Source organism: Elephas maximus, chromosome 7 (genome assembly GCF_024166365.1).
Source record: "Elephas maximus indicus isolate mEleMax1 chromosome 7, mEleMax1 primary haplotype, whole genome shotgun sequence".
NCBI lineage: Eukaryota > Metazoa > Chordata > Mammalia > Proboscidea > Elephantidae > Elephas > Elephas maximus.
The window spans coordinates 46,638,726-46,659,314 of NC_064825.1; the positions used below are offsets into that span (position 1 = coordinate 46,638,726).

Here is a 20,589-nt window from a genome sequence, read left to right on the forward strand (position 1 = left end):
TTATAAGTCAAGTCCTCAAGAAGGCTTTTCTTGAGCCCCTTAGTAGCTAAGGTCCTTATTACGTGATTTTATAGTATTTACCACTGTTCATTTAACAAATTTTAAAAATACCTGTTAGATGACTTAATCAGTGTTGGTCTCTTCCATATGCTACATGAGAGCAAGAAAGTATCCATTTGCTTATTGCATCCTTAGCCCATAGAATACATGGGTGGCATATAGCAGGTGGTCAACAAATAGATGTTGCATGAATGGGGTATTCTAAGCAATAACATTTGACACAACTAGGAAGTAACACGATCACTAAAGGTAAATAATGTATCGGCTTCAGAGTTTTTCAGGCAAAACACCATAAAAGAACAGAAAGCACACAGATTTTAGAAGTAGGCAGTCCTGAAATCTCGGCTCAGCTACTTTCTAGGTGTATGATCCAGTGAAGCTCCAGCTTCTCAACCTGTCTTCTTATCCATAAAATGGAGTGGACAAAACCCACCTCTCACTGGTTTGTTGACAGCTGGTATTAAATGTGATAAAGAATATGAATCACCTGGTACGGACCATACGTAGTAGGTACTTGGTAAATATGGATTCTCTTCCCTCTCCTTTCTCTAATCACCTTTAGATATAGAGACTCTGCTGATAATAATGTACCTTGCTTGATTCATGGTTTCTGAAATTTATTCAAAGTCGCAAAAGATATCTGAAACATTTAACTAAACTGCATTGCATTTAATCAAAATTTACCATTCTGTCTTCACCCCCAAAGAACTACACAGAATAAAAGAGAATAGCTAGTTTATATTTTCCTTTAGGAAAGCTAATATAATCTAGACTTAGAAAAGATGAATTTGGGTGCTTACGTGCCTTACAAACCAAATTTTCACTTTAAAAAGCATTCACCCTAAGCTGCACTAAACAACAAACTTACAATGGTGCTTAAAACATGATACCAATTACACAGAGCTTTTCAGGATTATACCTGCTGTGTATGTCAAGGCACACCTGCACTAAATAAAACTCACAGCATTATGAGAATCCTCTTACCTTATGTTCGAATGGAGCACCATAGTAGCCATCATTCAGCCCAAAAATTATTTCATTTTGGTTGCGGGCATGAATCTAAGAGAAGGGAGAAGCATGCTATTAGTTCTTCTCATTCCAATCAAGTTTTAACATGGTCAGAACACGACAGTTAAAACAGGACCTACTTCAGTGCTGAGAGACAGGCCGGCTACATCCAAACAACAGAAAACAAGTCACTTGGCATAAGACCAGCTGACCAATTGAGGTTTTCCGCTTTAGTCAGAGTCCTCACAAAGCTACCAAATGAGCTCACAAGCACTATCATTCACACACTTTTCCACAAACACTTCTTGAGCTTAGTATGGAAAGAAAGGCTACTCCTCAGTCGAAGCTGCCTTTCTGGTGGATTCCTGAAGAAGAAGAGATTCAGACATATGCTATGTATCCCCTGATCTCAAAGGAAACAAAATCCAGTTAGTCTGTAAGAGTGCTTTAAAAAGTACAAAGCCCTAGAAAAATAAATAAAAACAAAAGATAATAAATAAAATAATAATATTATTTTTTTATTTTCAAAAAGACAGTTTAAAGATAATAATATTCAATTCCTGAAGTCTCAAACGCGGACGGGATTATTGTCCGCATACCACTCTCTTTCAGATGCAGCTGACAAGCCTCAGTCAGTGCTATCTCAAATTAAACTTCACCTAAAATGCGGGCAGGGTTCAAGTGGGGGGAGGCCTTTCCAGCTGAAGTCAGCAGCACTAAATTCCTATGAACATTTATTTAGCTCACTTTCTTATCTCCTGCATCTATCACTAAAGCAAAATTAACTGCATGGTCCCCACTTACCTACATCATTTACTGAATTTAATACAACAATACCAAAAGATAAATGTATAATAAATTTATAATAATGAAAACTATCAAGCAATCTCAAGATTTTTTTTTATAAGAGAAAAGAGAAAGTATTATAAAATCAGTTTCAAGATTAGAAGGGACCTGAAATTTTATAAACATATTTTATACATATATATTCCTAGGAGAAAAAAGGACAAAAATGGTATGCATCAAAATGTTAACAATGGTTGAAGATGAGCAGTGGGATTATACATAATTTTTATTCTCTCCTCTGTGTTTTTCAAATTTTTCCAGATTGTCCACAAAGAACATGTATTACTTTTAAAATCGGAAGAACACATAGAATAAAGGACGGGTAGGAACGAATGGATAGAAACAAGTTCTAGCATGAAAGTAAAATTCTCAAAGTATAAGGTCCATGAAGATTGGCATTGGTTTGTTGAAAAATAAGAGACAACATGGTTCTGTTGTTGTTGTGTGCCACTGTGTAGATTCCTACTCAGGGAAACCCTATAAGACAGAGTAGAACTGCCCTATACAGTTTCCAAGGAGTGGCTGGTGGATTCGAACTGCTGACCTTTTGGTTAGCAGCCTGAGCTCTTAACCACTTCACCACCAGGGCTCCAACATGGTCCTAGTACTTGAAAAGATACTAGGCTAAAAATCAAGTGAGCTGGATTCTTACTCCAACTATTTCATAATGAGCTTTTAAACGAAAGGAACCCTGAATTCTTTATCTTTATAGCCCTAGCGCCTAGCACTGTACACAACACTTAGTAGTTAATCCTGTAAATGGCCCCATGTTTTAATTCCCTCATCAATCAAAACAGAAAACACTCCCTGCTGTATATTACATTAGTGTTATAAAGATGAAATGAGATTATTGGATGTGAAAGTACTTTTGGAAGATAGACATGAAAAACTACTGAAGAAAAAGCTAATAATGTATCAGAAACCAGACCACCATGCAGCTGGGAAACATCCCTCTGCTCCTTACGAATAAAGAAAAACACGCTAAACAAAACAGGCTGCGTCATATTCCACACTGCTATATGCACTTCAGAACTGTTAAATCAAGCTAGTAAGAAGTGTGGATGTGAAATATCCTTCGCTTATTAATTGTAAGATTACTGACCCAGCAATAATTGTGTTGTAATCCTAATATGGCGACTACTCTATTAATCTAACCACAACCTTGTATTTTGATCCCTTCGTGAAAAATTCCAATTTTTTTTTTTAAAAAGAAACAGCTGATTAGAGTCAGTGAAATGAATAATAAATACAGTCTGAGCCATGGAACAATTAAGAGCCTGAATCCACCAGAACAATTAATAGCCTGAATCCACCAATCACTGTGTGACCTTTCACAAATCAATCTCTCCATGCTTCAGTCTTCTTCCCTAAATATTGAGGAAATTAACAATACTTGCTCACACGATCCTCGAAAAGCCCCAGGTCACTGTGTACATGTAAAAGATTCTGTGAACGTACAAAGATACCCCAACATTGAAGCCGTCTACAACTGCTGTTGTTATCAGTGCAGAGTTCTCACCACTCACGCTGGGCATGAGAATATCTCCTGCCATTGGACAGGAGTTAGGGTGCTACAGAGCCCTGGGAAGCAGCACCTCCCAGCCATCAGAGAACTTGTAGCTGAAGATACCTACATTTGTGGGATAAATAATACCAATTCGACACAAATTCCTCCAAAAGAGAGGAGGGGTAAACACAACCCATTGTATGAGACCAGCAGGTTAGAATTTTGTTAAGGAACATATCTGTTACACACATTGTACTGGTCACTATAAAAGGACACAAAATAAATTAAATCTTCTACGCAAAATGAGAGCAGAGTTGTTGTTGTTGTTGTTGTTGTTTATCTGAAAAAATGTGGAATAAAATTATTTCTTTAAAAAGAAGCATATCACAAAAGGACAAATATTGTATAAGACCACTATTATAAGATCTTGAGAAACAGTTTAAACTGAGAAGAACACATTCTTTTGTGGTTACGAGAGGGGGGAGAGAGGGAGAGTGGGAGAGGGCTATTTACTGATAAGATAGTAGATAAGAACTACTTTAGGTGAAGGGAAGGACAACACTCAATACAGGGAAGGTCAGCTCAACTGGACTGGACCAAAAGCAAAGAAGTTTCTGGGATAAACAGAATGCTTCGAAGGTCAGCAGAGCAAGGGCGGGGGCTTGGGGACTATGGCTTCAGGGGACATCTAAGTCAATTGGCAAAATAAATTCTATTATGAAAACATTCTGCATCCCACTTTGAAGTGTGGTGTCTGGGGTCTTAAAGGCTAACAAGTGGCCATCTAAGATGCATCGATGAATCTCAACCCACCTGGATCAAAGCAGAATAAAGAACACCAAAGTCACAAGGTAATTATGAGCCCAAGAGACAGAAAGGGCCACATGAACCAGAGACTTACTCATCCTGAACCCAGAAGAACTAGATGGTGCCCAGCCACAACCAATGACTGCCCTGACAGGGAACACAACAGAGAACCCCTGAGGGAGCAGGAGATCAGTGGGATGCAGACCCCAAAATCTCATAAAAAGACCAGGCTTAATGGTCTGACTAAGACTAGAAGAATCCCAGCGGTCATGGTCCCCAAACCTTCTGTTGGCCCAGGACAGGAACCATTCCCGAAGACAACTCATCAGACATGGAAGGGACTGGACAACGGGTTGGAGAGAGATGCTGATGAGGAGTGAGCTACTTGTATCAGGTGGACACTTGAGACTATGTTGGCATCTCCTGTCTAGAGGGGAGATGGGAGGGTAGAGGGGGTTAGAAACTGGCAAAACAGTCACAAAAGGAGAGACTCGAAGGAGGGAGTGGGCTGACTCATTAGGGGGAGAGTAAGTGGGAGTATGTAGTAAGGTGTATATGAGTTAATATGTGAGAGACTGACTTGATTCCTAAACTTTTACTTAAAGCACAATAAAAAATTTTTTTAAAAAAAAAAGAAGCATGTCAGAAAGTACATGCTAAACCCAACATGCTGAACAGATACCCAGAAAACATCAAGGATGTTTGTAGACAATCTATGATTAACATTTTAGGGTTCGCTTTAACAGTAGCACCATAGGTATCACAATAGAAATGGCATTCAATCCAAGCACAGGGTGAAGGCTCACCAAGGACAAATGTACATACCAGTGTGGCACAGCACAAACAGAATGAATTTTTAAGTCAGCCAGGCCTGGATTTAAATCCTAGCTCCACCTAGCTGTGTGACATGAAGCAGTTTCTTAAAGCTCTCTGAGGTTAAATTTTCCCATCTAGAAAATGAATGCAGTAATTTATCAGCCTTCACAAGGTTGCTATAAACATTAATCTTAATAACCTCAATTCATATGGATATCTGATAAACTGATAGTTGCTTTCTAGAACACTGTGTTAGGAAGGATTATGGAGCTATTTCAGAGCTCAGCTAGAAGTCTGGTGATCAATTGGTTACATCTGTTAGAGGTACAGGGTCCCCGAGTGGTGCAAATGGTTTCTGCTTGACCACTAACCTAAAGGTTGGTGGTTCGAGCCCACCTAGCAGCACTGCAGAAGACCTGGCAATCTGCTTCAGTAAAGATCATAGCCAAGAAAACCCTATGAAGCAGTTCTACTCTGTAACATATGGGGTTTGTCATGAGTCAGAATCAACTTGACAGCAATAAGTTTGGGGTTTTTTTTGGGCGGGGGGTGGATTTTTTTGTTGTTATTGCCTTGGGTCACATGTACAGGAAAGGTGGGGAATGGGTGGCAGCATATATGACCCGGGCATTTGTTACTGCTATGCTCAGTAAACAGTAATTCTTCTTATTCCTAGAATAATTCAACTCTCCTGGTCAAAAGAGAGGCGTTTAATAGTGTATTCCTTATTTTCTTTTTTTTTTATTGTGCTTTAGATGAAGGTTTACAGAGCAAATTAGTTTCTCATTAAACAACTAATATACACATTGTTTTGGGACACTGGCTGCCAACTCTCCAACGTGTCAACACTCTCCTTCTCAACCTTGGGTTCCCCATTTCCATTAGTCCAGCTTTCCTGGCCCCTCCTGCCTTCTCGTCCTTGCCTCCCGGGCTGGTGTGCCCATTTAGTCTCATATACATGGTTGAGCTACATGTATTACTGTTTGTTTTATGGGCTTATCTAATCTTTGGCTGAAAGGTGAACCTCAGGAATGATTTCAGTATTGAGTTAAAAGGGCGTCCAGGGGCCATACTCTCAGGGCTTTTTCAGTCTCTGTCAGATCAGTAAGTCTGGTAATTTTTCTTGAGTTTGAATTTTGTTCTACATTTTTCTCCAGCTCTGTCTGGGACCCTCTATTGTGATCCCTATTGTTCCTTATTTCAACTTAATTTTCAGATACTAGAGTGAAAAATACAGGAAGACAAAGAAGAAGTAAAAGCTATGAGAAAGCATATCCTTTTCTACAGGGGAAAAAAAAGATTCTTAAATTATTAGCAACTTAGGGTACGTCTTCCTAAGTTTCTTCGATTAAAGGTATTTTTTAAACTTGGTGATGATTCCAATTTTCACAACTAAGCAAACAATCAAAAAGGTTCTCTCTTTATGATAGGAAATATAGTCAGAAGAATCAACAGAAAGGTTAGATAAGTTAATTTGGACATGACAACTACCTGCAAGCCCCAGTCTAAAAATTACCTGCTGACCCAAGTATTTCAGTCCATCCAAACAGACTTTCCATTCAATCAACAGGTGGTAGACGTCCTCCTTTCCACCCCATATCCTCACCACGAAACAAGACACAGACGTATCAAGACGATCTGGCATTATTCCAAAATCCAGACTCCGCCACGTTGGATTCTGTTGATGGAATTGAAAATGTGATTTAGAAAGACTCTAACTCTTGTTTATGGCTATTTCAGTTAGACTGTAAATCACTTGTTTATAAAAACCCAAAGACTATATATATAATTGTAAACTTAAATGAACCAAGAAGATATTCTAATTAACACAAAGGGAATAATAATGGCACTTTTGAACTTCTCTGCTTTTGAACTTCTAACGCTTTAGTTGTTAGAAAGAGTACATACTCCGATCTTTATAGTTTGAAACTCTGATATAGTTTCATATGGTAAGCCATTCCTATTCAACAGATACTACGTGATTATCCACAGCTAACAGGTAGAGGCTGCCTCAAAGAGCCTCCAACTTATTACCGAATTTAAACCTCTATTCAAATTACTACATTGTTTCATGAAAAGTTAAATAACAGAATTATGCAAAAGGTTACACAATAGCACAGGAACGGGGAAGATATCACAGGGGCTGTGACAAGTAGGGTTTCATCAGGTTAAAACAAGGAATTCCAGGCAAAGGAAACTGTATACAAAGCTGGAGAGAAAGAGAGAGGACTAAACTTAATCTTAAATGCCTTGCCAAGGAGCCAGTACTTTGTACAAGATGTGAGGCTATGGAAGGATTTTAAGAATCACAAGGTCAGTTTTATGCTTTGAAAGAACATTATTTTTCATTAAGAGAATCACCTAGATAGTTCAAACACTCTCTGAAAAGTCAAGATGCTATGGGGTTTTAATAACATCAATAAAAATGAACTATAGTGAGTCAATTACTTATATTTACTTATTTTGCCTATATGAAAAGTTAGTGTTTTCATTGCTAAATATAAGCAGAGAATCAATCTTATTAAATTAGCAATTTCCGTATTACATAAATCAGTAGATCAAAGGAACCTCATATAAGGTAGCTGTTCTTGGCTTTTGGCAGTTCTTTTCCTGACTAAAGAAGGACAGGGTAGGGCTTTTTTATTTTAGCAGACATTGAAGCCTGTTATCTGTATGCGTTTCTATGGATTTGGTTGTTGGAGTTTTGAGGGGAGGAGACCTAGGTGACTTCCAGGGTCACAGCACTTACTACTGATTTATCTTTTTCATTTACGCATTAATACTCATAATGTCTGATTTCATTCCACTAAAACAAAAGCTCTGAGAGAGCAAGAACATGGCCTGAATTATTTATCGCTAGGTTCCCAAAGCTTGAAAAGTATCTGGTATGCGCTTAATAAGGATTTGCTGAGTGACTGAAAGAATGTTCAGTTAACTGACATGGATGTCTGAGGACACCGGAAGATCAACAAACAGCACAATGATAACAGTAAGCACATTTATGCAATCAGTTTTATACTAGATCCTAGGAAAACTAAATTCCTACCATCCAAGACTTCCAATCAAAGATCAACAGAATTCCATTTTATGTGACGTACAGTCTCTATCTCACCATAATTTCCTAGCGGCCCTGTTATGTAGGGGCAGAGTTCCCTATAAGCATGAAGATGAACACCGAGGTCTAAGAATAACCATGCATGTGCAGATCAGCACTATAAGGAAGTTCTTCAGGCTGAAAGGAAATGACACCAGGCAGAAACTGGGATCTACAAGAAGGAATACAGAGCCCTGGCAATGGTAAATATGTGAGAAAATATAAAACACTATATGTTTTTTTCTTCTTGTACTTTCTTTATGTGACATAGGGCTATTTAAAGGAAAAATTTTAACTGTATAGAGGGTTCTATAACGTATATAGAGGTAACATATATGAAAGCAATAGCACAAATGACAAGAGGTGGGTAACTGGAACTGTACTGTTTACATGAAGTAGTACAATATTAATTTTAAGCAGACTGCAATGAGCTAAGAGTGTATATTATAATCTCTGGAAACCCTGGTGGCATAGTGATTAAGAGTGTGGCTGCTAACCAAAAGGTAAGCAGTTCAGATCCACCAGGTGCTCCTTGGAAACCCTATGCAGCAGTTCTATTCTGTCCTATAGGGTCGCTATGATGCAGAATTGACTCGACGGCAACAGGTTTCGTTTGTTTTTTATTATAATCTCTAGAGCAATGACTAAAAATTTAATGCAAAGAGGTACAGCTAAAAAGCCAAGGAGAGAATTTAAAGTGGAATTAAAAAAAATATATATATATATATATATATATAATGTGATGATTCCATTTAAATAAACTTCTAGAAGAAAGAAAACTAAAGTAAAACAAAATTTGGAAACTATTTTTTTCTTTGGGGTAGAGAAAATGACTGTAAAAGAGCACAAGGGAACTTCCTAGAATGATGGAAAATGTATCTTAATAGTGATCAAGACAATCAGACAGTAAGTGAAGTATGCATTTGTCAAAACCTGGGAAATTTTACACTTAAGATTTATGCATTTCAGTGTACATAACTTTTACTTTAAAAAATCTGTAGATAAATATTTAACTCTAGTGTGTAGGTTTGCTTTTCGCAATGGTACGGGTTAGAAGCTCTAAAACTACTTTCCATGTATTCTAAGCATGAGTAAATGAGAAAATAATTTGAGAACAGTGGGAGCCAGGTTTTTCATTACTGGAGAAGGGAGTTACAAATGGACTGAAAGTTCAGTTGGACTGAAACTGGAGATACTGGTATGAACGTGTGGTTCTAGATAGATCAAGATTGAAAGAACAGAAATAGATATATAGACAAACATAGGTGTGTATATGTATTTGTACATATGTGTACTTCCTAGTTCAGTCCACTAAGGAAGTCTAGAAGTAACGAGCACACCGATAACAATGGACACAACTATCACCAGATCTTGGTTTCTAGTTAGCACTCTCACTAAATGGAACCAGGGTTCCTTGAGGAAAAGCGTGATTCCAAGGCCAGGGCAGGGAAAATACAAGATGAGTCTGGAATACCTTGTGCCGGAAAGTAAACAAGCACTCAAATATAATGGTTTTGTATCAAAAGGACAGAAGAAGCAACTCACAGGGCTCTCACTAGCCAAATGTGGGATAATTTAAACATTGAAATAAGTAATAGTAATGGATTATAACCCACTCAGTAAAATAAGAATCGGCGTCTATAATGATATAATTAATAATTGATTAAATGTTTCTTAATTCTTAATTATTAAATGAGGAATAAAGGAAGATTAGAGTGCCAACTAATAAATATAAAAGGAATGATGAGAGTTAGGACATCATCAATAGATACTCAACAGGTGAGTGAGCATTTGATGCTGCACAGGATATAAACAAAGTCTTAAAGTATCTCCCCACAAATTACTTATTAATTATAAAGGGAAAAATAGTAGCTTTACAGCAGAGAAACCTGACAGACACCACCTTAATCAAGCAACAAAAGTTAACACCACCAATATTGAGACAAACCAACATCATGTGCCTCATAACACAAAGCACTGAAAAGGACACACCACCACTTTGATAGCTCTCCTGCCAAAAATGCATAATCTGAATCCAATCATAAGGAAACATCAGACAACCAAATAGAGGGACATTGTACAAAATAACTGGGCTGTAGTGTTTAACAATGCCAAAGTCAAGACATACACACACAGGCTAAAGAACTGTTTCAGACTGAAGGCAATTAAAGAGACGTGACAGCTGAACACGAAGAGTGATTGTGGGTTGGGTTCCGGAGAGTTGACATAATTGAATAAGGACTGTAGATTATATAGATAATAATACTGTATTAGTGTTACACTTCCTAATTTTGGTCATTTTCATGTGGTTACATAAAATACCAGGGCAGCGGCAGTTCCGGGGTGGAATTCCATACGGAGGACCTGGTTCGATTCCCAGCCAGTGCACCTCAAGCAGGCCACCATCAATCTGTTTTGATGTTGCATGTTGCACTGATACTGAACAGTACCACCCCAGACTTAGACAGACCAGGAAGAAAGGCCTGGCAATCTACTGCCAAAAATTAGCCAATGAAAGCCCTATGGATCACAACAGAATACTGGAATATATATATAAATAATGCTGGAAGATGAGCCCCCTCCAGGTTGGAGAGCAACAATGGACCCAAGCATGCCAGCAATCATGGAAATGGCACAGAACCAGGCAGAGTTCCGCTCTGTTGCACATGGGGCCGCCATGAGTCGGAGCCACTCGACAGCAACTAACAACATTTAAGAAAGGGGAGGGGAGACAGACCAAAACATGTGATAAAGATATGAGAAACTCATACAACAATATTTCACTTAACTGGAATTCAACAGACCAGCTGCTTTTTTTTCCTGGTCTTCAAACTACATGACATGAAAAGCTACCCATTTACTCTTCTGTATGTAACATCACTGTTCAACAAAAGTTCATGTGCTCTAGAATATGAAGCAGCATAATCTCGAATTCTCATCATCAGAGTAGCAAAGCACCAGAAAAAGTATGAAATAATCACCCTTTTCCAAAAGGAAAAAAGGCAAGGCTTAGTGAATGTATCTGAAGGGCAACACTGCATGGCAGTAGGGGAGGCGGGGGATGTTTTTTGCTGTTGTATTAAACATTTTTAAATGTTTCACTCTAACAAATCAAAAGCCTTTGGAGAGAAGGGTAGACTTCTGAAGTTATTTCATGTGATTTGAACAGGTGACCAGGGCTTCCCTCCTAAATCAATACAACATTAATACAGTAGAGCTATTGTCGGTCTTCTCATTACAAAGACTTCTCTTTATATTTTACAAAATTCTACTAAAGGTTGCCAGACAGTAAGCAAAAATTCCTGAGTTGGTACTGCCTGCCACATATCCAAAGTCTTTATTGCCCAAGAATTTTACTGTAAAGTCCTAAATGGTTTTTATTTATATTTAATTTATACGTGCCAGCCCAATTTCTAGATGCATCAAATTATTCAAGTACTAACATCATCCAGGGACCTATACCATATTCACTAAAAGTACAGTGGCAGAATATCAGGATACGTACAACTTTGGAAAGTTCGCTGCCAACTAACTATAAAAAAAAAAACAAACTATAAAGAGGGCCTAAAATCATTATTTGTTACCAGAACAATTTTTCCATAACACTGCTTGGTAACAAAAGTATGGTCACAAGAATCACAGCTAAGAATTCCTAAAAGCTGCTCCAACTTTCTCAAAATGAACAAGATAATGTTGAGGAATTACATACTGTTTTTATAAGTAGTAGTTATTCTTCAGCCCAATAAACTCTCTTTACCCTGTCTCATTCACCTCTATTCAACTTTCAAGTCTCAACTTGGCAGCTGCTTGTTACTAGAAACCTTTCCTAGCCCCACCCCCTCAGGTAAATACACTTCTATATGTTTTCATCGCACCCTATCCTTCCTTGGTACTATAATTACACACGTACTTAATCTCAGTCTCTCTCCAAATCACGTAGTTGACCAGACAGATACTGGAAAATTCTGAAGATGATGACGTTTAACCCTGGATAACATCATCTGCCATACGCTAGAGAAACTAACACCCACATACACACCCACAGAGATTAAATCATTCATTCGGTCACAATTCAACTGAAACATAAACTTGATTTGAGAAATCACTCAGGTCAGTAACTCAGAAGGTATTTGTACCGTTTACTCAGTTTTCTCCCAAAGATTTGAAAACAGCTCAGCCAGTCACAATTCCAATAGATGCTTATGGTTCTGATCAATTATATCACATGCTTTCCCTAAAAATACATGCTTTAGAACTTCGTTTATTCAATTATAAGGCCCCTCACTGGTCTTCACCAGACCTCTGTCGTGATTAATTCCTGTAGCATTGTTTCCGAGTCATGGCGACCCCATGCGTGCAGAGTAGAACCTGCTCCATAGGGCTTTCAAGGCTATAACCTTTTGGAAGTAGACTGCCAGGCCTGTCTTCCCAAGCTCCTCTGGGTGGGTTTGAACCACGAACCTTTCAACTTTTCAGTCAAGGGCTTAACTGTTTGCACAAGCCAGGGACTCGTAATAGTCCACCCCTGCCATATACTCCTTTATTTTGCTTTTACTCCATTACACATACCAGCTAACATATTCTCACTTATCATCAATTCTAACATGCCCTTTTCTTCACATTGTAAGATGAATTCTGATTTTAGAAATGTTAGAATCAATGAAACCCTACAATTTTTAACCACCAGGTGGCAGTCATTAGGTGCCACAGTCTGCATACGCAACCTTAAAAACAGCTGTTATTTTTAAGACACTGCTGGTGGAAGGGTAAATGAAACAATAATTTTGGAAACCTGTTTGGCAGTATATGCTAAGGCTGATCATATGCATATTTTAGTAATTCCACTTCTAGGTATATAACCAAAAAACCAAACCCATTGCCATCAAGTCAATTCCGACTCATAGCGACCCTATAGGACAGAGTAGAACTGCCCTGCCCCATAGAGTTTCCAAGGAGCGCCTAGCGGATTTGAACTGCCCACCCCTTGGTTAGCAGCTGTAGCATTTAACCACTACGCCACCAGGGTTTCCCCCTAGGTATATACTTAACTAAAACACATACATACATTCACCAAAAGACATGTATAAGAATGTTCATGGCAGTGCTAGTCATAACAGACCAGAACTAGAAACTAACCGAGTCCCCAACAACAGGAGAATGGATAAACTCTGGCATATTCACTTCATTACAGGACTTAAGATAAAGATGTATCTAAAAATTGAGGAAGCCGATTTATATTTTACTGCTGATATATGTACAAAAGGATCACCTATCGTAAGTCAAGCAATGAACCTGAAGGCAGGAAAGACTGTTAATATCTTAGAATGGATGAAAGAAATTTCAAATAAGAGACTTGTAAGATTCAATCACAACTCACACAGGACTAGTGCTAAGGCCCTGTGTTTCAGTTTAATTGGAAGTGTTTATTTTCTCTTGGTGAATATAAATAATAGTGAGTCTTATAACCGACATCTTAAGAGTCAATGAAATACTGGTATGTGTATATATATGTGTGTGTGTGTGTTTGTTTGCCAAGTGCAAGCAAGGCACAATACAACACATATAGAGATGATAAAGAGGAAGCACTTAAGGGCCCTGCTGTATAAGTTTTATATTTATATATACAAAAAAAAAAAAACTCATTGCCGTCAAGTCAATTCCAACTCATAGCAACTCTACAGGACAGGACAGAACCGCCCCATAGGGTTTCCAAAGAGCTGCTAGTGGATTCGAACTACCAACCTTTTGGTTAGCCGCAAAACACTTAACCACTGCACCATCAGAGCTCCATATATATATATATCTCAACAGAGAGAAAGAGGGGAGCTAAAACATTCATTTAAACAACTATTATAATGACTTAGCATCATACTAGTGGTATAAGAAAAGTACAAAGTATAAAAAACAAAAACAGGAAAAAAGGAGAAATTTATTCCTGCTAATTATTGTATTAATGTTGTCCAATATATTTTTTTTTAATATGATACCCACCAGTCACATGTAACTATTTAAATTTAAATGAATTATGGTAATATGTGCCGTCTCTGAGGGTTCTTGATCCTGTCCTACCCAATGACCATTCATCTGAACGAGTCGCAATGATTTAGCAAAAGAAGTTTCCTCAAAAAGAATTAATGAATTGAAGTTTACAGAACCTATATTGAGACATAAAAGAAAAACAATCCTTGCCAAAAATACCATAATTTCAAAAAACACCCTTAAAAGGAAACATCAACGTTTATCAAACAAGTACCCAAAAGAAGCAGTAGGTTGGGAGCTAGGGGGACACAAAGATATTTAGGCAGTCTCTGACTTCCAGGAGCCTTCCTCTACTTGGGGAAATAAGATGCTCGTGAACAATTACAATGCAAGCAAATGCTGTAGGTAGTATACTCAGGAAACAATTACAGTATGAACTCTGAGTTGAAAGGACTATGGAGGTCTCCTAGCCCAATCTTCTCCCTTGTCAGGAATCCACTATGACGTCCTTACGAAACATTACTCAGTCTAAGTGCACCAAGGATAGTGATGCCACAAACAATTCAGAAGCAACTGCAGATGCGAGCCAAAAGAAGCTAAAGATAGGAGCTAACATTTAGAGCAAAGACAATCAGGAATATGGGAGTCAAGTGAATATCAAGTAAATATTAATAATACAGAGCCATACACTAAAGAACTATTCTGGTATTAAAAAAACCCAAACCAAACCCAGTGCCATCGAGTTGATTCCGACTCATAGAGACCCTATAGGACAGAGTAGAACTGCCCCATAGAGTTTCCAAGAAGCACCTGGCAGATTCAAACTGCCAACCCTTTGGTTAGCAGCCGTAGCACTTAACCACTACGCCACCAGGGTAGAACCCATCATAACACAAAGCCAGGGAAAAAAGCAATGGAGTATCATAAAGCCAACCCCCAACTAGAGGTCTGTCTATGGAAAAGGGAATGGAATAAATCAAGGCAAAATTTTACTCCATCTGACCACTAACCATTCCTAGCTCTCACCTGTCTGTTGGTGACTTCTATTTCCACCTGAGCCAGCAGAGGAGAAACTAACATTTACTCAGTAGCTACTATGTGTCAGCACGGTACTAGGCATTTGTCATGAATCATTTCACATATACAGAACCAGGGCTTTACTGATGATTAGACCTCCCCAGACCAACCCATCATATTTATTATGATATTTTAGAAACATTTAGAAGACAGCTTGACATGGAGGAAAATGTGCTAGAAACTTAAAGGCAGAAGGTCTAGTCTGGGGTTCTGGTCCTGCAGTTGTGTGACTCTGGGAAAGCCTCTGGACTTCTCTGGATATCAGTTTCTTAAGGATCTGCCCCAACTACCTCACAGGTTGTTGTAAGGATCAAAATGGGATAACATATATAAAAGGAGTCTGTAAACATAAAACATGATTAATATCCAGTCGTTCACTTAATAGTATTTACTAAGCATCTACACTACTCTAGGTCCTAGGGTTACAGTGGTAAACAAGACTGGCAGGTGCCTGCTCTCATGGAACTTACATTCTAGAAGGTGGGAGGCAGAAAATAAACACAATTAAGTCAGCCAGAGTTTCCAATAGTGATGAACGCCCAAAAGAAAGCAAAACAGAATGATGTGAAAAGGCGTGAGCAGGGGAAAGAAAGCTACTTTAGATGGAATAGTCATAAAAGACCTTGCTGAAGTGACATAGTTGAGACCTCAAATACCTCTCCAGCCAAGAGAAGAGATAAGAAAAAGGTGCTCTAGGCATAAGGAACAAGACAAGCTTGGTGTGTTTGAAGCACAGAAAGAAGAAAGTATGCCTGGAACACAATCAATGAGCAAAAGTGTATTAGGAGATAAGGTTGAAAAAGTGGACTGAGGACAAATACAGTATGATCTTAGACCATGAAGAGGATATTATTACCATAAAACCCTTCTTTTCTTCAACATGGCCTAAGAAATTGACTCATTTATGCAAAGATCTAGTGTACACACTATCAAAAGTAGGACACTTCCAGCTTTCTAATTGAGCGATGCCATCACCAAGAAATGAGGGGAAAGACTCTAGACATGAAATTCTTAAAAACTAATCTAAACAAAGACATCATTTGTTATGTCTGGCAAGTCAAATAGTCAAAAACTTCTTTATAGTGAATAGAAGTGACAGAATTATAGAATTTGAGTTGAAAATACAAGTTCTTAACAACAACAACAAAAAAATCAGTTCATTCAACAAATATTTATCAAGCACCTACTATGTGGAAGTCGTGTTCTAAGCACTAGAGATACAGCAATGAACAAACCAATAATTATTTAAGAAAAATTCAAAAATTTAACTATAGAAGTATCATAATACCAAAACTGAACTTCAACTTATTTTACGTCTCAGCATTTTCTGCAACACATGTACCTGTCAAAAAGCAAACTTACCAAGGAATTCTTAATCACTTCACTTCTATAAAATTCTGGAAAAGAAGAAAAAAAAAATAAGTGATATGGAAAAAAATAAGCTCGTTAACTAACGTCTTTCCTGTAAAATTTTTAACATATGATCCACTAAAACATTTAAAACATTTTCAAGGAATCTATTCTCTATTTTTATCAGCGAACTAGAAATAAAAATTAAGAATTAAATAAGAGCATTTTAAAGAGAAAAAGCATCAGTAAAGAAAGGTCAAAACTTTTTTAAGACAATTTAGTGGTTATTACCCCACTGGCTCCTTTACCCCAGATTCTAATCTGAGCCCTTAAAAGCTCAGATTTTCTTCTTCCCTCCCCACCCCTGGTCTCTACAAGTGATTCCATATGCTCTGTTTTTCTCGCATGTCCCCAATGCTTATCCATGGCAATACTATGGAATGAATACTAATCTAGCAGCCAGGCCACCTAAATTCTAAACTCTGTCGTTAACGTTCTGTCTCTAATTTCCTTGGGCCCATTTCTTCATTAGACAACTTAGAGAATCAGGCTAATAACTGAAGGTCATCTGTAAGTATTAAAGTTTTGTGATCCTACAAACCTCCACGGATATTAGCAAATGTTACAAAACCCAAAGACCCAATCGAAAGAGGGAAATGTGTGAGAGGTTCAGACAGACACTCTCACCATTATCCAACCTTCCAGCATGCCATCCACTGACTCTGCCCAAGTCACCGCCATGCTGCTTTGTCACGGCAGTCTACAAGGACCCCTGTACCCTCGTGTTCCTATAAGGCAGTATTTCCCAAGCGTGATGTACATACCACTGGTACTTGAGATGATTTTAGGTCATAACGTGGACAATCTTTACTTTTTTCTAATATACTGAAATGAATGTCTCACATATCTAACCCGTAATTTTAAGTTCCCTAAGGGCAGTGGCACTTGTTTTGTACAACTGCTGCTTCCTCAGAGCCTAAAACCATTCCTGGCACAGGGCAGACATACGAGATATATATATATTTTTTTTTTAACTGAACGAATAATTTCAAAGATTATGCTTAGGCCAATAAATTTTTTAAGTAATCAACTCAAAGGAAAATATAAAGTATGTAACAGTATAGATGGGACTCAAATATGGTGAAACTTGTCAAAGTGCTCCACTAATGACTGAAGCTGGGGAATCTTCATAAAAGTCATATGGGCAAAGTCTTTTGATTAAAGCACTTCTTGACAAGCGTATCATCTACACTGCTTACTCTCAGCTTCCTCAAAAAATGATATAATCATTCTATTTTGTGAAGAGACATTCACAATACATTAAGTGAAGAAAGTAGGTTCTAAGAGAGGATTTACAAAACAGGATCCCAATTTTTGTAAGAAAATTAACAATGTTTATTCAGGTGGTAGGATTAGGCTGCTTACTTCTATTTTTTTGCTGGGTGGTTTTTAAATTTTCTATTATAAAAAGGTATTTTAAATTAAGAAAAAGGATAAATCTAATTTTTAAAAGGAGTCTCCTACTGATGAACATTTAGGAATTCGAAGACATTATTTGGGGTATTTCAAATAATGTCTTAGGATATATATGTATGTGTGTATTCTAAGACATTTGAATCTACAGGCTACAGAAAAATTGCAAGATCAAGGGACATACACTTTGATTTTGATAGATATTATCAAATTGTTCTGTAAAAATAGTGTATTTACAATCCTACTTATGAAAATGCCTGTTTTCTAACACTAGGCAACCCTATTATTATTTTCATTTTTCCCTCAAATGGTTAACCAGTTATACCAGCCAGTAATTGACTATATAAAAGTGTATGTGTTATGTATATGTGTGTATATATATTCTAACATATATGTATCATATATATTTTTTCAGAAATGGCAAAGGGGCGGGCTGCATTGCATTCCTTTGTGCATAGGGTCAGCATGAGTCAGGGGCCAATGCGACAGCAGCTAACGACAACAAAAAGGCTTAAAAACTGATTGTTTTATTACAAGACACTTTCACTATACATTTAATACATTTTTGTATTGTTTGAATTTATTATGATAAGTATGCATTACTTTTAAAATCAGGGGGAAAAAACAGTAAAGATATTCTTTTTTTCTTTTGAAAGAGAATTCCTTAGCTTAATCTGCCAAGTGTCAAAGTTAAACAGTTCCCAAAACACACATCTCCAGCTGGAAGAACAGTATCAATATGTCTTCTAAAACTGTTAACTATGTGAATAAATAAAATTAACAATTCACCTTTTCCATTAGCCCCACAAAATGGCCTTGCTAATTAAAATGAAGGGAGGTCAACAAAGGAGCCACACAATTTGGAAAGAGATCACCAAATATGAGGTAATTCCTAACATACTAAAGTTGGGCCTACATTGTCTATCATTCTGTTACAAAAATATCATTAATGAAATTAGCAGAATGGTGCAAACAGAAGAATACCAAACTTAGAATCAAAAGCCAGTTCCAGTCACCAATGCACAGTATATAAACTTGGAGACCCTGAACAAGTCAGTTAAGCCTTTGGGGCCAGTTTCTTTACCTTTTTAAGGAGAATGACATCTGGAAAACAGGGTTGTGGTGAGACTCAAATGAAATACAGTAAATTAAGAACACTTTATAAATCATAGTTTTTAGTAATTCACTTTTATTAATCCAATTTGAGCAAAGCCATTTGACAAGTAAATTTTCAAAGATATCCTCAGAAAACCTACTTCTACATGAAACGGTCCATTAGATACAAATGCTTCTCCATCAATCCATGCTAAGATCTAAAGAAACAAAGCAATCAGATTGCAGAACATGGTTCCACCAACATGTTTTGGCTGGTACACAGCATTCCATTCATTCAACAAATGTTTTTCTTTAGTATACCAACTTTACTCATAATAGGAGAAATTCAAATTTAAACTTTACTGCAAAACTATTTTTCACCTATCAGACCAGTGAGAATTCAAACTTTTAATAGCACAATCTGTTAGTGAAGCTGTAGGAGGAAAAGGCACTAATATATAACAAGCAGGAATATAAATTCAAACAAGCCCAATATTTATCAAAATTAAAAGTATCCACACTCTGACTCAGTAATTCCACTTCTTGGAATTTACCTTATAGCTGATTAGCATTCATATAAAGTAACATATTTACTTATAAAGTTACTCAATGTAGTATTGTGTGTAATAACAAAAGAGTGGAACCATCTAAGTGCCCACCAATAAAAAAAAAAAAAAAGAGCTAGCTAAATAAATTATGGTACATCTATTCAACAGAAATCTATGCTGGAAAAAAGTAGTAAGAAAGAAGCTCTCTATGAGCCAAAATGGAAAAATCTTCAAGGTATATTAATTGAGCAATGCAGGGTACATAAATGGGTAGGTAGGTAGGCAGGTGGGTGGGTGGGAAGACAGATAGACAGCAGATAGGCAGGTATAGTATGGTATTTTCTCTGTAAAAAGTAGAAGGGGGAAGGAATAAAAATCATAAGAATATTCCTATTTTTACTTGTATTTGCATAAAGTATCTCAGGAAGATAAATAAGTGAACAACAGTGGTCATCAGGGTGGGACAGAAACCTAGGGAGATGCAGGACAGGTAAAAGGAAGGCTTTGATATAAACCTTTATACACATGCACATTTTAACTACACACCACATTATCTATTCAAAAAGTTAAAAAGAAAAATAAATATTTGAGGGCCTAGTATGTGCCAAGCATTGTTCCAGGTTACTGGGGATAGAGCAGTGAACAAAACTGACTTAAAAATTTCTACCTTCCAAAGACTGGAGTACGGCCCCTGGAAACCCTTTTAGCTCCGTAATAAAGTCACTTCTGAGGTTCACCCTTCATCTAAAGATTAGACAGGCCCATAAAACAAAACAAGACTAAAAGGGCACACGCCCAGGGGCAAGGATGAGAAGTCAGGAGGGATCAGGAAAGCTGGTAATAGGCAGCCCAAGGTCAAGAAGGGAAAGTGTTAACATGTCGTGGGGTTGTTAACCAATGTCATAAAACAATATGTGTACTAACTGTTT

At 37.4% G+C, this 20,589-nt stretch overlaps 1 protein-coding gene across 4 annotated transcripts in view; it reads right to left on the minus strand.

Moving 5' to 3' along the window:
- The window catches only part of UVRAG (UV radiation resistance associated), a 295,560-nt gene that overhangs the window by 250,823 nt on the left and 24,148 nt on the right, over positions 1-20,589 (minus strand). For all 4 annotated transcript variants that reach the window (XM_049889784.1, XM_049889786.1, XM_049889787.1 and 1 more), the window contains exons 3-5: positions 16,557-16,591; positions 6,561-6,722; positions 1,045-1,119 (exon numbers count right to left, since the gene is read on the minus strand). In XM_049889784.1, coding sequence (XP_049745741.1) covers positions 1,045-1,119; positions 6,561-6,722; positions 16,557-16,591 — 272 coding nt within the window. The remainder of the gene's footprint in view (positions 1-1,044; positions 1,120-6,560; positions 6,723-16,556; positions 16,592-20,589) is intronic.